Below are 19,288 nucleotides of genomic sequence, written 5' to 3' on the forward strand. Positions count from 1 at the left end.
GTTTGTACCTTTGAGTGCCATATCTCGTTTCATGCTTTATTGATAAATGCATTGAAAATAATTTGTATCTGATAGAAGCTCAGCCTGTTTGCTCCAAATCAAATATCTGTCGGTGGAGTCATGACTGAACCCTGCCCTGTCTTTGGAAGTGTTGTCAGATCATGACCTTAACAAGTCATTGATGCATTCATTCATCTTTCTCTCAGTTGTGAGTTTGACTACTTGGAGCTGCGTGACGGTGCATCATCCAACTCTGACCTAATGTCCCGGTTCTGTGGCAACACCCGGCCTTCTACCCAGTATTCAACGGGTTCCTCCATGAGACTCAGGTTTCGTACTGACGCCAGCTACACACACAAAGGGTTCAAGGCAAAGTACTCAATAGGTAAGCAAATTACGGTCATCACATTACAGTTTCTAAAGTCAGGGTTTGGGTTTCGAGCGTGTCAAGGAAAAAAATAATCTTTCAAATCCTAATAGCAGTTTTGATTGCAGATTTCCTGGTTCTACTTATATTAACAGAGATGCAGCAAAACGTTTAGTATTCATATAAGGATTTTCTTTTCATTGAAAAAGCAGCCAGACACTAATATTTTAATCTCTAATTCTTTACAGCAATATGTGGCGGTACCTACATAGGCCAGAGCGGTTCAATACACAGTCCTGGTTTCCCAGGATCCAACTACCCTGATAGCTCCAGCTGTGAGTGGTACCTGGAGGGGCCCACAGGACACTACCTCACTGTCAGCTATGAGAGCTTCAGTCTACAGGCCAGTCCATCATGCGCTAATGACTATGTGGAGATCAGAGAGTACAATGCCTCAGGTGAGAAAGAAAGAGGACTGGTTCTCTACACTACCAGACTAAATACACTAAACCATTTCCACCTATAAAACATCAACATAACAAACATGTAGTCAGTAATAACTGTCAACTGTGGGCTCTTTGGATACAGGACACGTGGGATCATTTTTGAAAAACAGTAAACTTTGTGTGAAAATTTCAGAGAACTCTAATAAAAATGTACATTATTTCCTCCACCACCTAATCAAAATGACATTGATTAGATAACAGCTCTATAACAGTGACTTAGGAACTTGAATCCTCTCCTAAGTGTCCTAACACTTCTCTGCTGTATATCAACCAATAATATATAATAATAACGCCTATCACCCGATACGGGTATTACACAAAAAAAAAAAATTTCAGATGAGTAAAAAAGATTCTTGTAATAGCAAGGCTGTGCCTAAAAAAGACGACACTAAACGGCACAAGATAGTGTCCCTTAGCGAGTAATTTCCATATAGATCGACGGGACAGCAATGCTGACACGGTCGTAGAAATATCAACCAAGTTTTATAATATTTATTCTTATTTCATATCTAACCACAGCAGTACTCGGGAGCCGGTTCAGTGAATGTGCTAGTATGCAGCCTTCCAAAATTGGATTTTTAAAAAAAATAGTTATAGTTATCTAGTTCTGAAGAAAACTCATACACACAGCACACATGCATACTATTTTATTTTCTATTGTCCTGTTTGTGTAGGGCGCCTGCTGGGCCGACACTGTGGCACCAACCTTCCAGCTTCCTTTGACACGTCTGACAGTTTTGCCTATGTCAAGTTTGTCAGTGATGCCAACGAAACAGCAGCTGGCTTCAAGCTGTTGTTTGAAGCCAGCGTTGAAGGTACTGTGATTTTCAAAAACTTTCTGGAAAGGTTTGTTTTCTGCATGATCCCAATCTACAGTTTCTAAATGGATAAAGTAGACATGTAAGTACTGTCAACAGAGATGGTGATAAGACAGCTTAGAATACAGCTCCAATCAAGTTCTAATATCATTATAAGCTGTCAAAAAACATTTTAGTCTCTCATAGTCTTATATAGCTAGTCTCATTTAGCTAGCACCCACTACGGTATGCAGAATATTTTTTGAACGTACTAATGAACAATGTTGTAGGGATGTATTTTTAGTTATTAGAATAGTATTAGCATTGGAATTAGAATTAGCATTGATATTATGGCAGAGTGTCAGAGTTCACTAAAATGGAAAAGGATACAGGAAGATTGGTGAGCAACAAAAAATCAATTGAAACGAGGTTGCCAGAGTACTCAGGAGGTCCAGATCCATCCATAGTGTTACTAATCAGAGCTGCAGTGACTCTCCTCCTAAAATGACGCCATTGTCAGTGCACTACCTGGACAATGTAGCTCTGAAACACAGAGAGGTAAAAGCTGTAGACTTGACACTGGGCTAATCAATGGAAATCAGTTTTTGTGAGAGCTTAGACAATGTGAAAGATTGGAAAAAAATGACAACCGCATGGAGAGCGTCCACCCTCACTAGCTGTTTGGCACAAAATTACAAAATGAAACTTTGCTGAAGAATATTAAAAGAAGTGTGTTTAAGATTGGGAATACATTCCAGATGAGAGCAAAATAAATTTGCTCAGCTGAGATGGGGTCCAGCGTGTTTGGCATGAACCCGACTAGGACTACTATAGAGAATGCATAGCCCTCACAGTGAAGCACAGACGTAGGATTGTGATGATAGAAGCCTGCATGACAACAAAAATGTAGAGCAGATGAAATTTATAGATGGCACCATGAACACCTGTAGATATACTAAAATACTTGCTGGCAAGACCAATAACAATCTGCAGAAACTTGGCCAAAAAAGAAACTAATGTTCCATCTCCAGAATGAAGGGCTGCGTCCCTCACTCTCAGACATGCACGGACCTCAGCTGACATCCACTTGTGTTTGTGTAGAGTGTTGCTGGATCTGAAGTGCACCAAATAACATGTTTAGACAAAATCCTTTGAGCTTTTTCAGACTTGGCAGCTACATATCAAATGACAACGTTGTTTTTTCTCTTCTTTTTTTTCCTCTTTTCCAAATTTCTTTGAGGACTTAGAGAAAGGCCCACTTTCTCACTACAGCTTTAAGTGCTTTTCTAATATGTGTGTGCTTCTTTTGTGTTCCTTCTGCTTTGATTGGGAATGTTTACACTGTAGGAGAAGAAATGAAGCCTTATTTTCAGTCAGTGTAAGCCTGAAATCATTCATTATTTTAGTAGCATCTATTTTATTGCTTTGATTTATTTGAAGCCTTGAATATCCTACTGATAAAAGTAAAGGTTGGACACTGACTTGTAATTAGTTAAACATTACTATCTGCCTTTCTTAAGTAAGAGTTTTATGACAACTTTAATTTAAAAGCCCAATTTACAAGAAGATTTTCTTCATTTTAGGCTTTAGAGATAAACAAGTGCATAATTTTCCCCCAAAATGTTATTTCTCATGTTGATGTTCTCTCTGTTTTCTCTTCCTTATCTTCTAAAAGTCTGTGGAGGCCAGCTGAATGCTCCCTCAGGGACCATCTCCTCTCCAAATTACCCTAACCTTTACCCACACCATCGGGTGTGTCGATGGGAGCTGGTCGTGGCAGAAGGTCGCAGGGTTACACTCACCATCGATGACATGCGGCTCGAAGGTTATGGTACTTCCTGTTTACATGACTACATTGATGTGAGTCTCCTTTTGACACTATTTCTTTATGTTTTATCAGTTTACATTTTCAAATATTGATTACTAGTTTAAATATTTATGTAATTCTATAATAAGATGTAGTTGACCATCACAGGAATTTACTTTGTGGTCATTTACATTTTGAATGCTTTTCACACCACAAATGCATTTAGTTCACCTCAGATACCCATAGTAATGCTCGGCGAATCTGCAGCAGATGTCTTAAACCACTGATAAATGTCAAAATTAATACTGTTGATATGAAACCAAATGATTGCTCTGAGGCAGGGTTGGTTCTACCACTGACTGCTTTAAAGGCGTCAGAAAAGTGTTCATATCTTAAGTCATTGTGTGAAACAAATGAGATTAGTGCTATAGTAAATGACCTGCCTTTACATAGCGGCTTTTAAATCTTAGCTAGGTTTTACCAGATTGGTGACAGCTGACAGAAAGCTTTTGATAAATTAAATAACCACACTTTACAACTCCAGTGAATCTAAAAGCACCTCAGCATGTACACTAGAAATGTGGCAGCTTTGGTCAATGGGCTGCAGCAGCAGAAGACCATTTTGGTTCCTCTCCTGCCAAGAACAGAAATTTAAGGCTGCAGTGGTGATAGAAGCAGTGAACTAGTTTACCTAAACTTGACAGGTAAAGACAGAGGTCTGATGAAATTCAGTTTCTGCTGAGGCTGCAGATGGGGTAAACAGCTTAAATCCATGACCCCAACCTGCCTCTGGGTCTCTTAACACCAGTCAGTCACTGTTGTTGACCATCTGCATCTCTTTCCATGAACAATTCACTGACTTATCAGACCTATATCCAGTGGCTATTTCTGCAGCATTGTCTGCCATGTCACCAAAAAAAGTCATCTGCAACAGGTGTCATGAACTTGATACTGAGGTTAGTGTACTCCATAGGACTGCCAGTCATCACAGATTCACAGCAAGAACGTGAAGCTTGCACTGATGTCAACACGGAGCAGAGTCTGCAAGGAATGTTTCTAAGATATTATTTAACCTGTGCCACGAGGAACTGACGCAGTTTTGAGAGCAAATGAAGGCTCTGCTCAGTATTAAAATGATGTTCTTAATGAAGAGCTCTGTGAGTATAGGAATGCAACATTAGGAATCTGGATGAAATGGATCAAAACTGTACTTCAAGACAGTTGTGAAGTTTAGACAAGTATTGAAGTCATATCCTGTTACATGCAGAATTCCTTCTCTTCCAGGTGTTCAATGGGCTGGCGGCTGATGCTCCTGTACTGAAGAGGTTTTGTGGTTCAGTACAAGCGGGTACTCAGTTGCGCTCCTCTGGCAACACCATGGCTATTGTGTTCCGCACAGATGCTTCTACGTCCAATGGTGGCTTCATGGTTTCTTACTCCTCTGACGAGCCTGCAGGTTAGACGCTCCCTTGAACAAGACTAAAACTGAACTATGATCTACAGTATAGTACTTTTATGATCATCATATTCATATCCATGTGGTAAGTTCTTAACGTCCTTCCCCCTGGAGGACCTTGTGTTCTAGTGTAACCGGTGATCAGGTGAATTGTTGAGGTTTGTGTACACTTTGCTCCCTTTGTGTTCCAGATGTTCCATTCACAGATTCATCAGTAACAGGCTTGTCTGTGTGTGAGAAGTGTGACTAGATAAAGATAAAGGAGACCTTGTGAACATCACTGGTTCATGCAAAGTGTAAATCTGTTCCATATCATCTACCAACACCAAGCAAAATGTGCTGACCATAACAAAAAAAGCTCAACATATTTATTGATTTACATGACAGGATTCAACACGATGTAATCCAATGATATATATACTAGACATTAGGCATCTTACTCATTGTGCCTCTGACCGCCTCAACAGATGTCCTGCTTCACTCGTACAGGTCTTGTTCTTCCTGTCAGATGTTTAGCACCTAGTGACGGTTCAGGAAACACATCATGTCAACTGATGATAGTCACAACTTATGATAGTTGCCTTATAAAGCAAAACCCACAGCACAGAAACAAGTCCATTGTTGTACTGCGTGTTTCCCTGTGCATTCACCATAACAAATATAAAGCAAAGCTTCAAGCTTACCTCTAGTTACCAACTCATTCCTCAAGGGAAGGCTGCTACTAAGCAGGGCATGACATGGAAAATACTATCTATACCTTAGAAAAAAAATCATTAAATATTGTCAGGGTCAACATGGAGACAAACAGAAATCTTCTCCATCATTCAACTTCATCTCCAGGAAGAAACACAAAGCTATAGATTTATAGCAAAACAAAGAACTCTTTTTCATTGGTTAGTAATGACAAAATCTGAAAAAGCTAAGCCCATGGAACCTTTCCAACATGTTCCAAAATCATCAACACAACTACTATTACAACAGCCTCTTATGGGGCAGATATTGATCACATTATCAAGAGCAGATAAATTCATATTGTTGACGTTATGGTGTGAAACGTCAAGTAACGCCGACAATACATGAGTACTTGGTACCCTTTGGTCAGACCACTTCTATCTTTAAACATTATTTTGATCTCAACTGCACACCTGTCAAAGTACTTTAAAACACCTTTGTTTTGTTTGATGCTGCTATAGTAGGCATATGCCATCATGACACCCCCCTCCACACACACACACACACACACACAAAGTTTCTAAGTTGTTTGAGTGGATATTTTGTGCAACACATCCCATCAACATGAACTTCCTATCAAAGCCGCAGCAGAATGTAAATGCAGAGTAAAGATGGACATTGTAAGATAGGAATCTACGGAGAGTGATTCTCTTTTGGAGCCAGCACCTAGTGGGCATTTGAGGGACTGTAGTTTTTGTCACAGGCGCTGTGTTAAACTATTGAAGTCACATTTTGCTCCCAAATGATAGAAATCTCACAGTGAATGTAAGCTTATGAGCTTATAAACTTTGTATGCATACAATGTAGATTGAACAGATAAATGAGTGGCTGTGTCAGAACTTTCTTCAGTTAAATAAAGACAAAACTGAGGTAATGGTTTTTGGAGCCAAGGAAGGGCGATTAACGGTGAGCCTAGAGCTTCAGTCTCTACAGTTAAAAACTGCAGACCAGGCCAGAAATCTGGGTGTGGTGATGGACTCAGAACTCAGTTTTGGAAAACACATTAAAGCACTTAAAAAATATCTCAAGAATTAAAGGGCTGATGTCTCAGCAGGACCTGGAAAAGCTAGTCCATGCATTTATTTTCAGTCGGCTTGTTTACTGTAACAGTATCTTTACAGGTCTACCTAAAAAAACACTCAAACAACTGCAGCAGATTCAAAACTCTGCTGCCCGAGTCCTCACTAAGACCAAGAAAGGAGATCATATCACTCCAGTTTTAAAGTCCTTACACTGGCTTCCTGTCACTCAGAGGGTAGATTTTAAAGTCCTGCTGCTGGTCTACAAAGCTTTAAATGGTCTAGGACCAAAATACATCAGAGACCTCCTGACTCAGTATGAACCACCCAGACCACTCAGGTCATCTGGATCAGATCTTCTAGTTGTTCCTAGAGTAAAAACCAAACACGGAGAAGCTGCATTCAGCTTCTATGTCCCATATATATGGAACAAACTCCCAGAAAACTGTAGATCAGCTGAAACTCTCAGCACATTTAAATCCATTCTGAAGACGTACCTGTTCTCAGCTGCTTTTGATTAAGTTATTTTAAATCTTATTCTATGACAGTTACTTTAAACAGCCCTTGTTTTCTGACTCTTGTTTTTGATCTTTTTACTGTTCTGACCTTTTTTTTAATGATTTCATAAATGTTTTCTTTTGTTTTTCTTTTAATAATTGTCATCTTCTGTCTTAATGTCTTTGTAAAGCACTTTGAATCGCCTCGTTGTTGAAATGTGCTATATAAATAAATTTTCCTTGCCTTGCCTAGTTGAGGCTGATGAGGTGCACTGAATGCAGTCTAATACAAGAGTCCTGCCATAAGGACTTCATGTTTAGTTCTGGTTGGTTCCTTATTACCAGGATGTTGATTCAGCTATATGATTATTATGGAAGGTATAGTTTGTGTTTCTATGATGTACTCCGTCCTCATTGACAGAAGTACACCATTAGTGACGTGTGTTTACATTTTGAGAATCGGTCTGTGATTGTAATTCCTTTTCTATGCTGTTTTTTGGTAGAGTGTGGTGGAGTCCTGGACAACCCAACAGGCGGAAGCTTCACTTCCCCTGGTTACTTGGTCTCCAACTACAGCAACAACCTCAACTGTGAGTGGCAGATTCAGAACCCACAGCACATCAATTCCTCTGTTGTGCTGCTGATAGAAGACTTGCACCTGGAGAACCATCAGCCCTGCGAATTGGACTACCTCCAGATCCGTTTAGGTGAGTGTTACACAGATAGCATTGATTTTAGGATGCACTAAACATACAGTGCTCCAATTTTTTTCCATGAGTAGCACAGGTGCTTCCTCCTGAGAATTTAAAGATCATCATTTAAACTGACATACAATTCATTCAGACTTCTTTCCATTGTAACTGTATTACTGATATATGCTTTGATAACACATTGCCATTTTAGTTAAGTATCTATTATGCCGTTGTCGAGCTTTATCGGTGTCTCATGTTTGAAGTTTGAGAAGCTTTGAGAGCAGTACATAAAACACACAGCATTTCTTTCTACTTTTCTTACAATATTCTAGCCCTGCAAACTGCATGAACCATTACAGTTTTAAAGAGCAGGTCTCTGCCTTTTCAACACAAGACCACCTTCTGATTCATTGAGTGAGCTGTCCTAATGACAAATGTGGGGCTGCTGTGATACAGACGGGCCATGCAGACACTGATTCATACTCACACACTCCTATTCCCTTCTGGGTTTTTTTCAAAGATTACAAAATAATAAAATTATAAACTACAACAAATGGGGAAATACTTTTTGTATCATAGTTGACATTTTTGCTGTTTTCAGGCCTAAAATCAAGATGGCCGCCTATAACCAAAAACCACAACATTTTTACAGAAACATTCTTATAAATATAAAATACATGCAATTGAGTAAAACTGAAATATAAAGTTATTTCTAAAGATATTGCAGTAAACCTGTTGACTACTTTATATTAAATAAGTCAGAAAGCCTTGGAGTCTGTCCAGCCAGTTATTTTCCATATAAAATTTGATTTATTCCCAAAACAGAAATATCTTTCATGATAATCTCAATTTAATAAAAAAAAACACAATCCAAACTATTTCTGAATCAGCTCATTTTATTATAGTCTAGCTCATTAGAAGGTGGTTGGTAATTTAGTTATTTAGTTGACATTTAAGTGACATCCAGTCATTTTTTTTATTTATAAGTGATTGTTTGCATAATAAATAATTATGGAATTTGTAAAGACGTGATCATAATAACTATAAACAACATTACTTTTAATAAAAATGTATGCAACATATATCCCATGGGCTTCTGAAGTTCTTCAAATATACATTGACCCACATAGTGCCTTTGAATCTGGGCAAGGTTTTAGAACGTGCTTTGTGATGTGTTAATTGATGCAGAAATTCATGCAGTGACTGCGGAGGAGATGCCATGTAAGGTGCTTAGACACATGTCACAGATATTCTAGTCCTACTAAAACAAACAACAATTCATACTGCAGATTTGATCCAGCTCAAAATCAAGACTGGATTATGTATTGCCCAATTTCAGAAACCTGTGCTTTTGAGCAGTCAGTTTCTTTGACTTGATTCATGGTTTTATGTGGGTGACTCGTTTCCTTACAAGCAGGGAACGTTAAAGGCATGCAGCTGAAAGAGGAATTAGACATATTATTATAGACAAAGAAAAATAGGTGGAAAGAGATGGATGAATTACAAGCTATCTTTATAATTAGCCTTTGTGTAACTTTGTGCTCTACCCTCTCAGGTGACTCAGATGGGGAGCTGTTGGCTAAGCTTTGTGGGCATGCCATCCCCGAAATTCCTATTGTGGTCTTTACCCCAGAGCTCTGGGTCCATTTCCGGACTAATGCTGTAAACGGAGACGTGGGTTTCAAGGCCACGTACTTGTTCTCTGGTAGGACAGACGCTGACAGCTTCATTACTTTAATGTGCCTTAAATTCTGTTAAAATATCAGGCATTGTTTCTAATCTAGCAGTCACAATGTTAACAAAAATGTCCTTCTGTGGATCATTCTCTCTGCAGAATGTGGAGGCTTGCAGACAGGCCAAGGAGGGATATTAGCCAGTCCTAACTACCCCAGCAGCTATCCCAGTCCCAGTCGCTGTGCTTGGCTGCTCGAGGCTCCAGTGGGCCACACAATTAAGGTTAGTCTGTTACATGGTCTGTTGCATTGACTGAATTTAAAGAATAAAGGAGGGTTCACATAAATATACTGACTGCAGTGTTTAAATCATAATGTCTTATAAAAATACAGATTCATACAATCTGATTGAGATGCTGTTGCACTGAGAGACCTAAATTACCTCCACGGTAATAGAACAGGACCAGGACCAGGACCAGGAACGTTGGCTGAATGAAATGGCCAGACTTCCTGGCAATTACAAGCTTAAAGATGTTGTGGATCTTTCCCCATATGGTACCATTATCAAATTGAGAAATCTAACCCATTTTTAATGCTTTAATGTACCATACCTAATTTCAGACCCTTTTTCAAATATATTATCATAGTACACACAAAAGCCACTTTGGTAGAGCATCTATTATTCCAACCACAATGATAGTTCCTGGATGGGGGAAGTTTACATTACAAGCATAGGACATGTACCCTACTTCTCTCTCAATTTGTTACTGCAGTAAACATTTCCCTTATCGTCTAAATCCAGCCTGTCAAACTCATCTTAGTTCAGGTTCCACATTCAGTCCAATTTGGTCTCCAGTGGACCGGACCAGTAAAATAACAGCATAATAACCTATAAATAACCACAACTCCACATTTTTCCTTTGTTTTAGTACAAAAATGTACATTCTGACCGTGTTTGCATTTCAGGAATTATGTTTTTACAAAACATCATGGTAGCCCTGACATTTCTTAAGAAAAATTATTTCAATTTCATCAGCATTCACCCTCAGTTTATCATTTCCACATTACAACTTCTAGATCACAGAGTGTCCACAAAGGAACACAACATTTAGTCACCTGGAACTGAACCATGGAGGATTTTATTTTATGATCAAAATGACAAAAGTCAGACAAAAAAGACAAAAAACAACAAAAACAAGATAAAATATTACAAAAATCCGACACAAAATGACAAAAACGAAACACAAAATGACAAAAAAATGAGACAAATGACACTAAACAAAACAAAAAAGACAAAAATTAGGCAAAAAAGTTACAAATGGCCAAACGACAATAACGAGACAAAAACACAAATGACAGAAACAAAACCAAAAATGACAAAAGCGAGAACAAAGCACCAAAAAAGTAGACTAACAACACAAGTGAGACAAAAAACTACAAAACTGATACAAAACAAAAAATAAAGCCAGTAGTGCTTCTTTCTTGTGGTTTAATACCTCCTCAATAATTCTTGTAAGAGCTAGGATGTGCACAGTAGTTGAGCAAGATTGCCTAATTTAAGCAATCTCTTGTCCAAAACATTCTCAAATTCGATCAATTGGAGCTTCTCAGTGTAAATAGTCGATTTATGACAACTATCAACTGACCTTCAGCTCGTCACTATTCAGCGGTACTAATGAAATGTATGAGTTTGTGGTTCATGGTGTGCTATAGTTGTTTACTGTAGCTGCTGAGACAAAAAACATCATTTGCATGCTCAGATATTGCTGAGGTTGTTTCACAATAGGGCTTAGTAGTCACCTATATCCAAAAATCTTTGATCTGGACTCCCCTGTCTTTCTGCAGCTAACCTTCAGCTACTTACATTTGGAGCCCCACGACACATGTAAGTGGGACTCTCTCACAATCTTCAATGGAGGATCCCCTAGTTCCCCCATTATTGGCCAGTATTGTGGCAGTACATCCCCAGGAATCATCCAGTCAGGGTCCAACAAAGTTGCTGTAGTTTTCCTGGCTGACCATCGTATTTCCCACGGAGGATTTCTGGCCTCCTGGTCTGCTGATTCTTCAGGTAGGTTCACACCAGCCAATCAACCTTCTAATTGTCGTAGAAGTACAAACACTCAGGGGTACGTACATGCAGCACATTGATTGTTTGCATATGTGATCACCTGACAGAGTAAAACATTCACTTGGGCCCAGTAAATTGTATTTTATGTCTAAGGCTGGTTTTGGTGCATGATGGATGATATTCATACCTTTATTGTAACAGGAAATACAAAGACCCAGGCACAAACACAGAGGACACAGCACACAGAATAAAAGTTTAACAGTTTGTTTGAACGGTAATGTAAGTCACAGGAATATAGTACAGAGAACATCAGAAATGGTGTCATGGCAACGACTGCTGGAACTCCACTTACCGGATACACACACAAGAAAACTACCAAAACTCAGGAGGGACACCAGACTGCAACACAAAGTCCTGAAAACTCTTCAGACTTAATCATGAGAAACTAAAGGTTGTCAAGGCAGGGAGACTAACCAGAACCAAGTAAGACAGGGCTAGACAAGTTATCAGGAGCATACGATACAAAAACAACAAGTGCACTCAGCGCCATACACGGAAAGCCAAATTACAAGACAGAGCATGTACGATCAGCAGCACAGAACACGATGTCTGTACAAGCGACAGCAAGAGAACGCTACTTTGAAAGGGGGATGCAACAAGTTGAAGGACGTTAGTCAAACAATACTATTGACACACACAATACAACGTAGGGCATGCTAAGAAACTAACTACATAGCTGACAATCCGTGGAGAGTGGTCAGGGGGATGTGGGTCTTTGGGTTGCAGAGTGAACGCAGAGTGGTGGTGGTGGTGAGGGGCTTGGTGAGAAGGACTGCCAAATGCTTCCTCATTATGCTCACCCATCTTTGTTTTCCATCAGGCTGTGGAGGGGTGATCCATGCTGAATCAGGAACAATCAAATCTCCAAACTATCCTCAGAACTTCCCAGCCAATGTGGAGTGTTCTTGGCATATCATTGCCAGTGAGGGAAACCACTTGGAGATGAGCTTCAACAGTGATTTCCAGATTCCAGACAGCACTGGGACCTGCCAGCACAGCTATGTCAAGGTACCAGCGTAAAGCTACAGCAGACCCAGTGATGATGGTGGTGGTGGGGGGGGTGAATGGTTAACTCCCACTGTCCGCTTTCAGCTCCTTCTGTTACCTACGTGTTACTGTCTTTAAAATCCCAATCATTCTGTTTATACTTTCAACTTTTATTTAAATCTGGAGATATCGTTTTGGATACCCTGTTAAAACATTAAAGCAGCTGAAAAGCACAGTTAACAGAAACAATAGCAGAGTAGTTTGTTATTATGGTTTTAAAAATTAAGCAAACGATACAAGTATGTTACATTTTAGTGTGTTTTGTAAAATTTATCAAGTGTATGGAGCACAAAGACTTAAAGCAGTTTTCCCAAATTTAGCGTTTGCACACAGGACTTCACACAGCAGCCAGTCACTTGAATAGGTCAAATTAGGAAAGGAGGATTAGTTTTAGCAATGAAGAGATATATGATGTCAAGTTGCTCTATGAATAAATAGAACCCAATGCCTGTCATGTTTTACTGTTAGAGAGGCACATTTCACTTTTGGCAAGACATCTAAAGACACAGGGTAGCGTGATTAACACCTAAATGATGTTTATGTGTATAATTTCAACCTTAGAGCAAGAGAATGTGAAAGTAAACAGAGTGAAAACAAGACAGTCACAAGATAAAATGGAGCTAAGTGGGGAAAAGACAATGGTCTGACACAGGACAATGCCCGCACTCTCCTTAGTGAAAATCCTCACAGCACAACCACCACCCCTGCAACCTCCTTACAAGACTCTTTTCGACTTAGAAAGCCTCCTATACATCTACCAGCTCTGAATGTTAATGCACTGATGCTGAGATGCCAGCATGTTTGACAAAATGGCAGTTTCTGATGCCCTGGGAATGAGAACAATAATGGCTACAAAAATTCTGATAAACGTATTGATGCAGTTGTGTCCAGGATCCTGTTTAGCTTTAAAACAATGTTCTGTTAAAACAGTATACATGTTTCTGCAGGTGTGGTCAGGTCGGACCCAAAATAGTGAGGATCTGCTGTCGACAAGCTGTGGCTCAACAGCTCCGGGACCCGTCGTTGCTCCACATAACATCATCACAAGCCGATTCCAGTCCTCTGAAACTCCTGGCAGAGGTTTCTCATTCTCTTTCAGCACAAGTAAGAACCAAGCAGCCAAGACCGCTTCATGTTCTGGTGTTAGTAAAACCATAATGGTTGTAATAGTGCTTCCATCCATCCATTTTTTCCTTCCAACACTTAATCCTCTGTTGGGTCGCGGGGTCACTGGAGTCTATCCCAGCTGGTTTAGGGTGAAGGCAGGGTTCACCCTTTCCAGGTCACCAGTCTGTCACAGCCATACAAAGGGACATTTACAGTAGATAACTATTACTTCCACTGACAACTCTCTGAACAGTGATGTTTCCAACTTTTCACACATCTCAGGTGATCAGGACATTGTGCTCCTAGAAAATGGTTTCATACCCTAGCCCTAGTCTATGCCACGGAGTTCCTTGGACTTCCTACTTGTTTTTTGTTCTGATGTGCTCTGTGAGTTGTAGGATCTTATTGTGTAGGTGTGTCCCTGTCAAAACTTTGTGCATGGATTATTAAATCAAACAGGATGAACAAGACAGAAAATGTCCGAATACTTCTGTAAATACATGCTTTTGGTGGTGTTTGCACTTTGTCACTATGTCATAATGAGGGAAAATGACAGTTTTATTCATCTACAATTAAAATTACGCGTCTAATTACTTTTTGTAGCTTACTGTCTCAGTTTTCAAAAGACACGGTTTGAGCTTAGATAGACACAGCATTGCTTCAGTGATATGTCTCAACACCTAATGTGTTCTGTTCTTTAGGGTGTGGTGCAAACTTCACAGCTTCCGCCGGTCGTGTGGTTTCTCCAAATTATCCAGCAAACTACCCTTTCAACTCCAACTGCGACTACGTCATAGATGCTGGAGATCAGATTGTGGTTGTCCTCTTCTTTACGAAATTTGAAATAGAAGGCAAGTGTAAACATCAACAGTATGTGGCGTCACCTGTAGAGGCTTTTGTATAATCTCAAGATTGGCCAGCCTCCTTTTTGAAACTTGAGAACATTGTGCTAGAAGTAGATGTTCTAGAGTGTCTGTTGTTTTGATAACCAACAGTCACTGACGTGTTATGTTCCTATGTTTTATCTGTTGTCTAGCACACGAAGCCTGTGAGTATGATGGTCTGAAGATCTATAGCTTGAATAATACTGGGACTGCTATTGCCACTTTGTGTGGCAGCAGCATCCCAGGACCCGTCGTCACCTTTGGCCCCATGTTACTCAACTTCTACTCTGACGATGTGATGTCCAAGGCTGGCTTCATGGCAGAATACAGAACCATTCGTAAGTAATTAGGAGGAGAAATGATTTATATACTGAAACAGGCAAAATTAAGCTCTAATCACTTGTGATATAAAAAAAGAGAGAATATGGGCTCAAAAGAGCCTGTTAAATGAATCCAGTGTTATACAGCTGAAATCTAAGCCAATTCTATTTTCTGTTACTATTATTCAGTTCACTTTTTTGTATAGTTATTTTAACCATTTAAAGAACCCTCCAGTAAAAATTTCTTTCACCTCTTGAACACATCCATGTGGTGTTTTTCATATGCCAGAATGAGCAGGAATGAAATCAACATTCGGTGCCGTGGCCTAACATTGCCATCTTGAAACTGTAGTGAACTAATAGACTCAAAAACACTGTGCTTCACGGGCCCGTATTCGGGCCGAAAATGGCCGGCTGAAGTTTAACGGCAAAAGCATTTTTAGCTTCAAACGGGACGATAGAAACACTATACATCCATGGAAAGCTTAGAGTCTCATGAATCCGCCGGTATAAACCGCTTTCAGATGTGATTACCACAGCGGGTAATATAAACACATTTCTAAAACAAACAACAAAAGTTTAAAGGGACACATGAAGGGCATAACTTACGTTTCGATGGTCTTTTACCGGTCAACGATGAAAATAATCCACAAAAACCGGCCATAATCCAAGAGTAGTCATCCAGACAATACTAGCAAGTATCATATTTTGTCCAAAACATGTCTAGAAATAAGTAAATAATCCACAAATAGCTCGGCTCCGTGCGCGTCCACGTGGCGCTGCGCGTTCCATAATTCACTGCATTTTTATCCATAATTTTATGAAGCTTTCTGTAATCCTCACGATCTCGGTCAGAAAATGGCGACTGAACCCTCTGCTTTCGATCCCAACCGCATTTCAACCAATCAAGTGACTCATCGCTGTCTCCGAACCCGGAACAGCCAACCGTTGCCGAGACCGATGGATCTGGTGACTCACATCTATTCAGTAAATTCAGAGCAAAATGACGCCGGAGGAAACGTTTGACTGACAGGGCATGTAGCCAATGAGCTTGCGGAATAGCCGAGAGGCGGGTTTTAGCGGCTCTGTGTGTTTTTTCACACCTTCGGCTCTCCTGCTGCAGCTGCTTTTCTCTGTCTCCGTCTGTGCCTCTGATTCAGATCAAGATCCACACTGAAGCTTATCTGAAGTGATTTTTTTAGTTCTTTATGAGTTTTTGGAGTGAAAATAGTGTGAAAAGGGGCTAATAAACGACCATATACCATTTTTTCACAGGGTGTACATAGGGTGTCCAAAATTGACATAATTGGGCATATTAGTACAAAAACATGTGTGAAACACTCATTTCTTGTAGTTTTGCTCTGAAATTTTGTCCTGAACTATGTAAGACCCCAGGCTGTTGCCTTGTTGTGTTTCAAGCTCTCACAGTGCTGCCACACTAATTTTCAGGTGTTTTATTAGGGAAAAAATTTAGGCGTGAATAAAATTTCTCCTAATTCAGTGTGTTCCAACATAAATAACTCTGTGCCAGTAGCACCTAGAGTAATTCTGACTGCACTGGGTGACAATGCAGGTTGTCAGCTTTCAAAGGAGACCCCAGCCATGCCTGTACTCCAAACAGTTCAAGAACAGCATTCAATTTCCTTTCTGTACATCTTCAGTAGAAATTTCAGGGGAAAATTGACCGCAGGTTAAAGGGTTAAGGCTTCCAGGGTTTAATATGCAACAAATCTAAGGAACCAATCAGTCTGCTTGCAGAGTAGAGAATTCTTTATCATTATTCTTTCTCAGGATCCGTTCATAGCATCTGTCTGGAGTTGTAGGTGAGGAAAGCAATGGTGTAGAATTACATCTAAATCAGTACAAAAAGGATTAGTTTCATGAAAAGTTCAATGTAATTTGATACACAGAAATTAGTTTTAAGGAGTTAAAATAAATAAATGACTGGAAATAAAACATGTTAACCATAATAGAAATCTTGGACTTTTCTACAAACATTTAGTAACAGGTCTGAGTTTTTAATTTTTTGTTTTCTTCCCTATCTTTTGCAACCCTTTTGCCATTACTAGCTAGAACCAAATGAGAACATGTGGCCTGAAGAATAGAGAGGGGCATTAACTGCTAAAGAACACAGTGTAATACACAGTGACCAAGTGTTCATTTGGAATGTTGTTTGCAGACACTTCTGCACTTGTCATGGACTTTTACATTCTGGACTTGTCAGGGCTCTACAGAGGGTTCTCTGTAAAAACTGTGGGTCATAATCTTGGAATTCATGACCATCTTGTTCCTACCTTTTTATTCTTGATGGATTTGATAAATAAGGCCATTTTAAAGGAGAATTAGCTCCTATGTACCTCAGGAGAGTGATGGCTAACTCTGCTAAAGACCAGTTTTCAAAATGGCCGCAGACAGCTTCTTGAAAAACAGAAAATAAAACATCTCTGTCACCAGATGATCTAGAAAGATGATTTCCACAAATTCTGCCATGAAAAAATCCACTGAAATGGTTACTGAAGGTCACGGATTTTAGGATTCTGACCCTACTATATGCAAACCTGCTGTATAGAAGCATAAAAACAGCAGAGACAGATCTGCTGAGTGTGACTCAACAGCTTGTTGTCCAACAACTTATTCATTTGTTGTGATTTAATCACCGACATACCAAACTGACAATAAGGAGTATTGTTTCAGTGCTCACTTTTCCTAGAGCTAATTAAAATCTGCAAAACCAGGTTAGCTGTGCAGCATTAGTAATCATGGGGATCTAGCAGGTTAAACGGGAGCCATGCTCTTGTCGATGAAAAAATGAACTGTAGGCTCAGCATACCTCGCTAACTCGTTAATCTCGTGTCAGATAACACACTGACATACTTCTAGTAGCATGAGTAGAACTACATGTGCATTCACTGTCTGTATCAAAGTCTGCAGCAGTCACTGCACATAGACATGAAAGCCATAAACTGGCTTTTTCCTTTCTATTCCTATTCTCCAAAAAAACATCAGTATCATTTTAGACTTTGATGGACTACCAGTCTCGACTCATTGGATTGGCTTTAACTTTGATCCTTGTTTTCACTGTGCCACAGAAGGTTTTCAGCACCTCTGGAGAGCTTTTAAGACACGGTTTTATGTGCTCTGACATTTTTAGTAAAAACTGGTTGTGTATGTACTGTTTGAAGAAATCAGAGGGCCTCCAGTCTTGGTAGGTGTAGCTAGCTTTGTCCTGTAAAGTACTCTCCATATCAGAGCTGAAACTAAACTGATTAAGAAAAGAGTGGTGTAAGGATTGTCATGTACTAATAGCAGGTATGTTATTAATTCTATAAATCTGTTTGTTTGTTTGTGTGTGTGTGTGTGTGTGTGTGTGTGTGTGTGTGTGTGTGTGTGTGTGTGTGTGTGTGTGTGTGTGTGTGTGTGTGTGTGTGTGTGTGTTACAGCGTGTGGTGGTTATTTCAGCAGCACTGCAGGTACAGTGAGCAGTCCAGCTCTCTACATAGTCAACTACCACCACAACATCAACTGTACTTACCATATCGTGACCAGACCCAACACGGTGATCGCTCTCAAGTAAGACTACATCGACCACAACAACTGGACAGCAGAGAACAGAAAGTGTATCTGAGACATTAAAACAAATAAGTGACTCTTGCAATATACACCAATCAGGCGTAACATTGTGACCACCTTCCTATTATTGTGTTGGGCTCTTTTATGGGGTCAGAAATGCTCTGAACCTTTGGGTCTGGACCAGAGGACCTCTCAGGGTGTCCTATGGGGTCTGGACCAGGACGCTGGCAGTGGATCCTTTGGTTCTCTGGGTTGTGCAGTGGAGCCTCTGGGAATCAAACTTGTTCCACTGCAGCCTCTTGATGTTTGATCAGAATGGGGTCTAGGAAGTTTGCGGGTCAAATCACCATCTTGGGTGATTTTCATGTTCCTCAAGATGTTGTGACTGATGGGTGTATACGTTGCTGTTGGTATGTATACATATCCAAATCTTTCACAACTGAATGCAAACATATTTTGCATTCAAAAGAGACAAACCTGAGGCAAGCAGATGAAAAATAGAACATTTAGTTTTGATTTTTACGTGTTTGTGGAAAATTCTACGTGCAAATTAGGTCAGCACCTAAATCTGTAAGTCAACACCTTTTCTGTTTCCCACTGGACTTGATCTGGATCAGAGTTGTTTATCTGTCCATAGTACAAACTAGTGGTTGCACTCAGGTCAGTCCACTAATCTGTAACTG

At 39.9% G+C, this 19,288-nt stretch overlaps 1 protein-coding gene across 1 annotated transcript in view; it reads left to right on the top strand.

Moving 5' to 3' along the window:
- Positions 1-19,288, top strand: part of cubn (cubilin (intrinsic factor-cobalamin receptor)) — a 95,489-nt gene that overhangs the window by 63,175 nt on the left and 13,026 nt on the right. The window contains 14 exon segments of the mRNA XM_051940038.1: positions 207-385; positions 616-825; positions 1,548-1,688; positions 3,346-3,530; positions 4,762-4,933; positions 7,685-7,888; positions 9,429-9,578; positions 9,708-9,829; positions 11,392-11,617; positions 12,498-12,685; positions 13,672-13,828; positions 14,533-14,682; positions 14,868-15,053; positions 18,476-18,605. Coding sequence (XP_051795998.1) covers positions 207-385; positions 616-825; positions 1,548-1,688; positions 3,346-3,530; positions 4,762-4,933; positions 7,685-7,888; positions 9,429-9,578; positions 9,708-9,829; positions 11,392-11,617; positions 12,498-12,685; positions 13,672-13,828; positions 14,533-14,682; positions 14,868-15,053; positions 18,476-18,605 — 2,400 coding nt within the window.

This window comes from Acanthochromis polyacanthus, chromosome 20 (genome assembly GCF_021347895.1).
Source record: "Acanthochromis polyacanthus isolate Apoly-LR-REF ecotype Palm Island chromosome 20, KAUST_Apoly_ChrSc, whole genome shotgun sequence".
Classification (NCBI taxonomy): domain Eukaryota; kingdom Metazoa; phylum Chordata; class Actinopteri; family Pomacentridae; genus Acanthochromis; species Acanthochromis polyacanthus.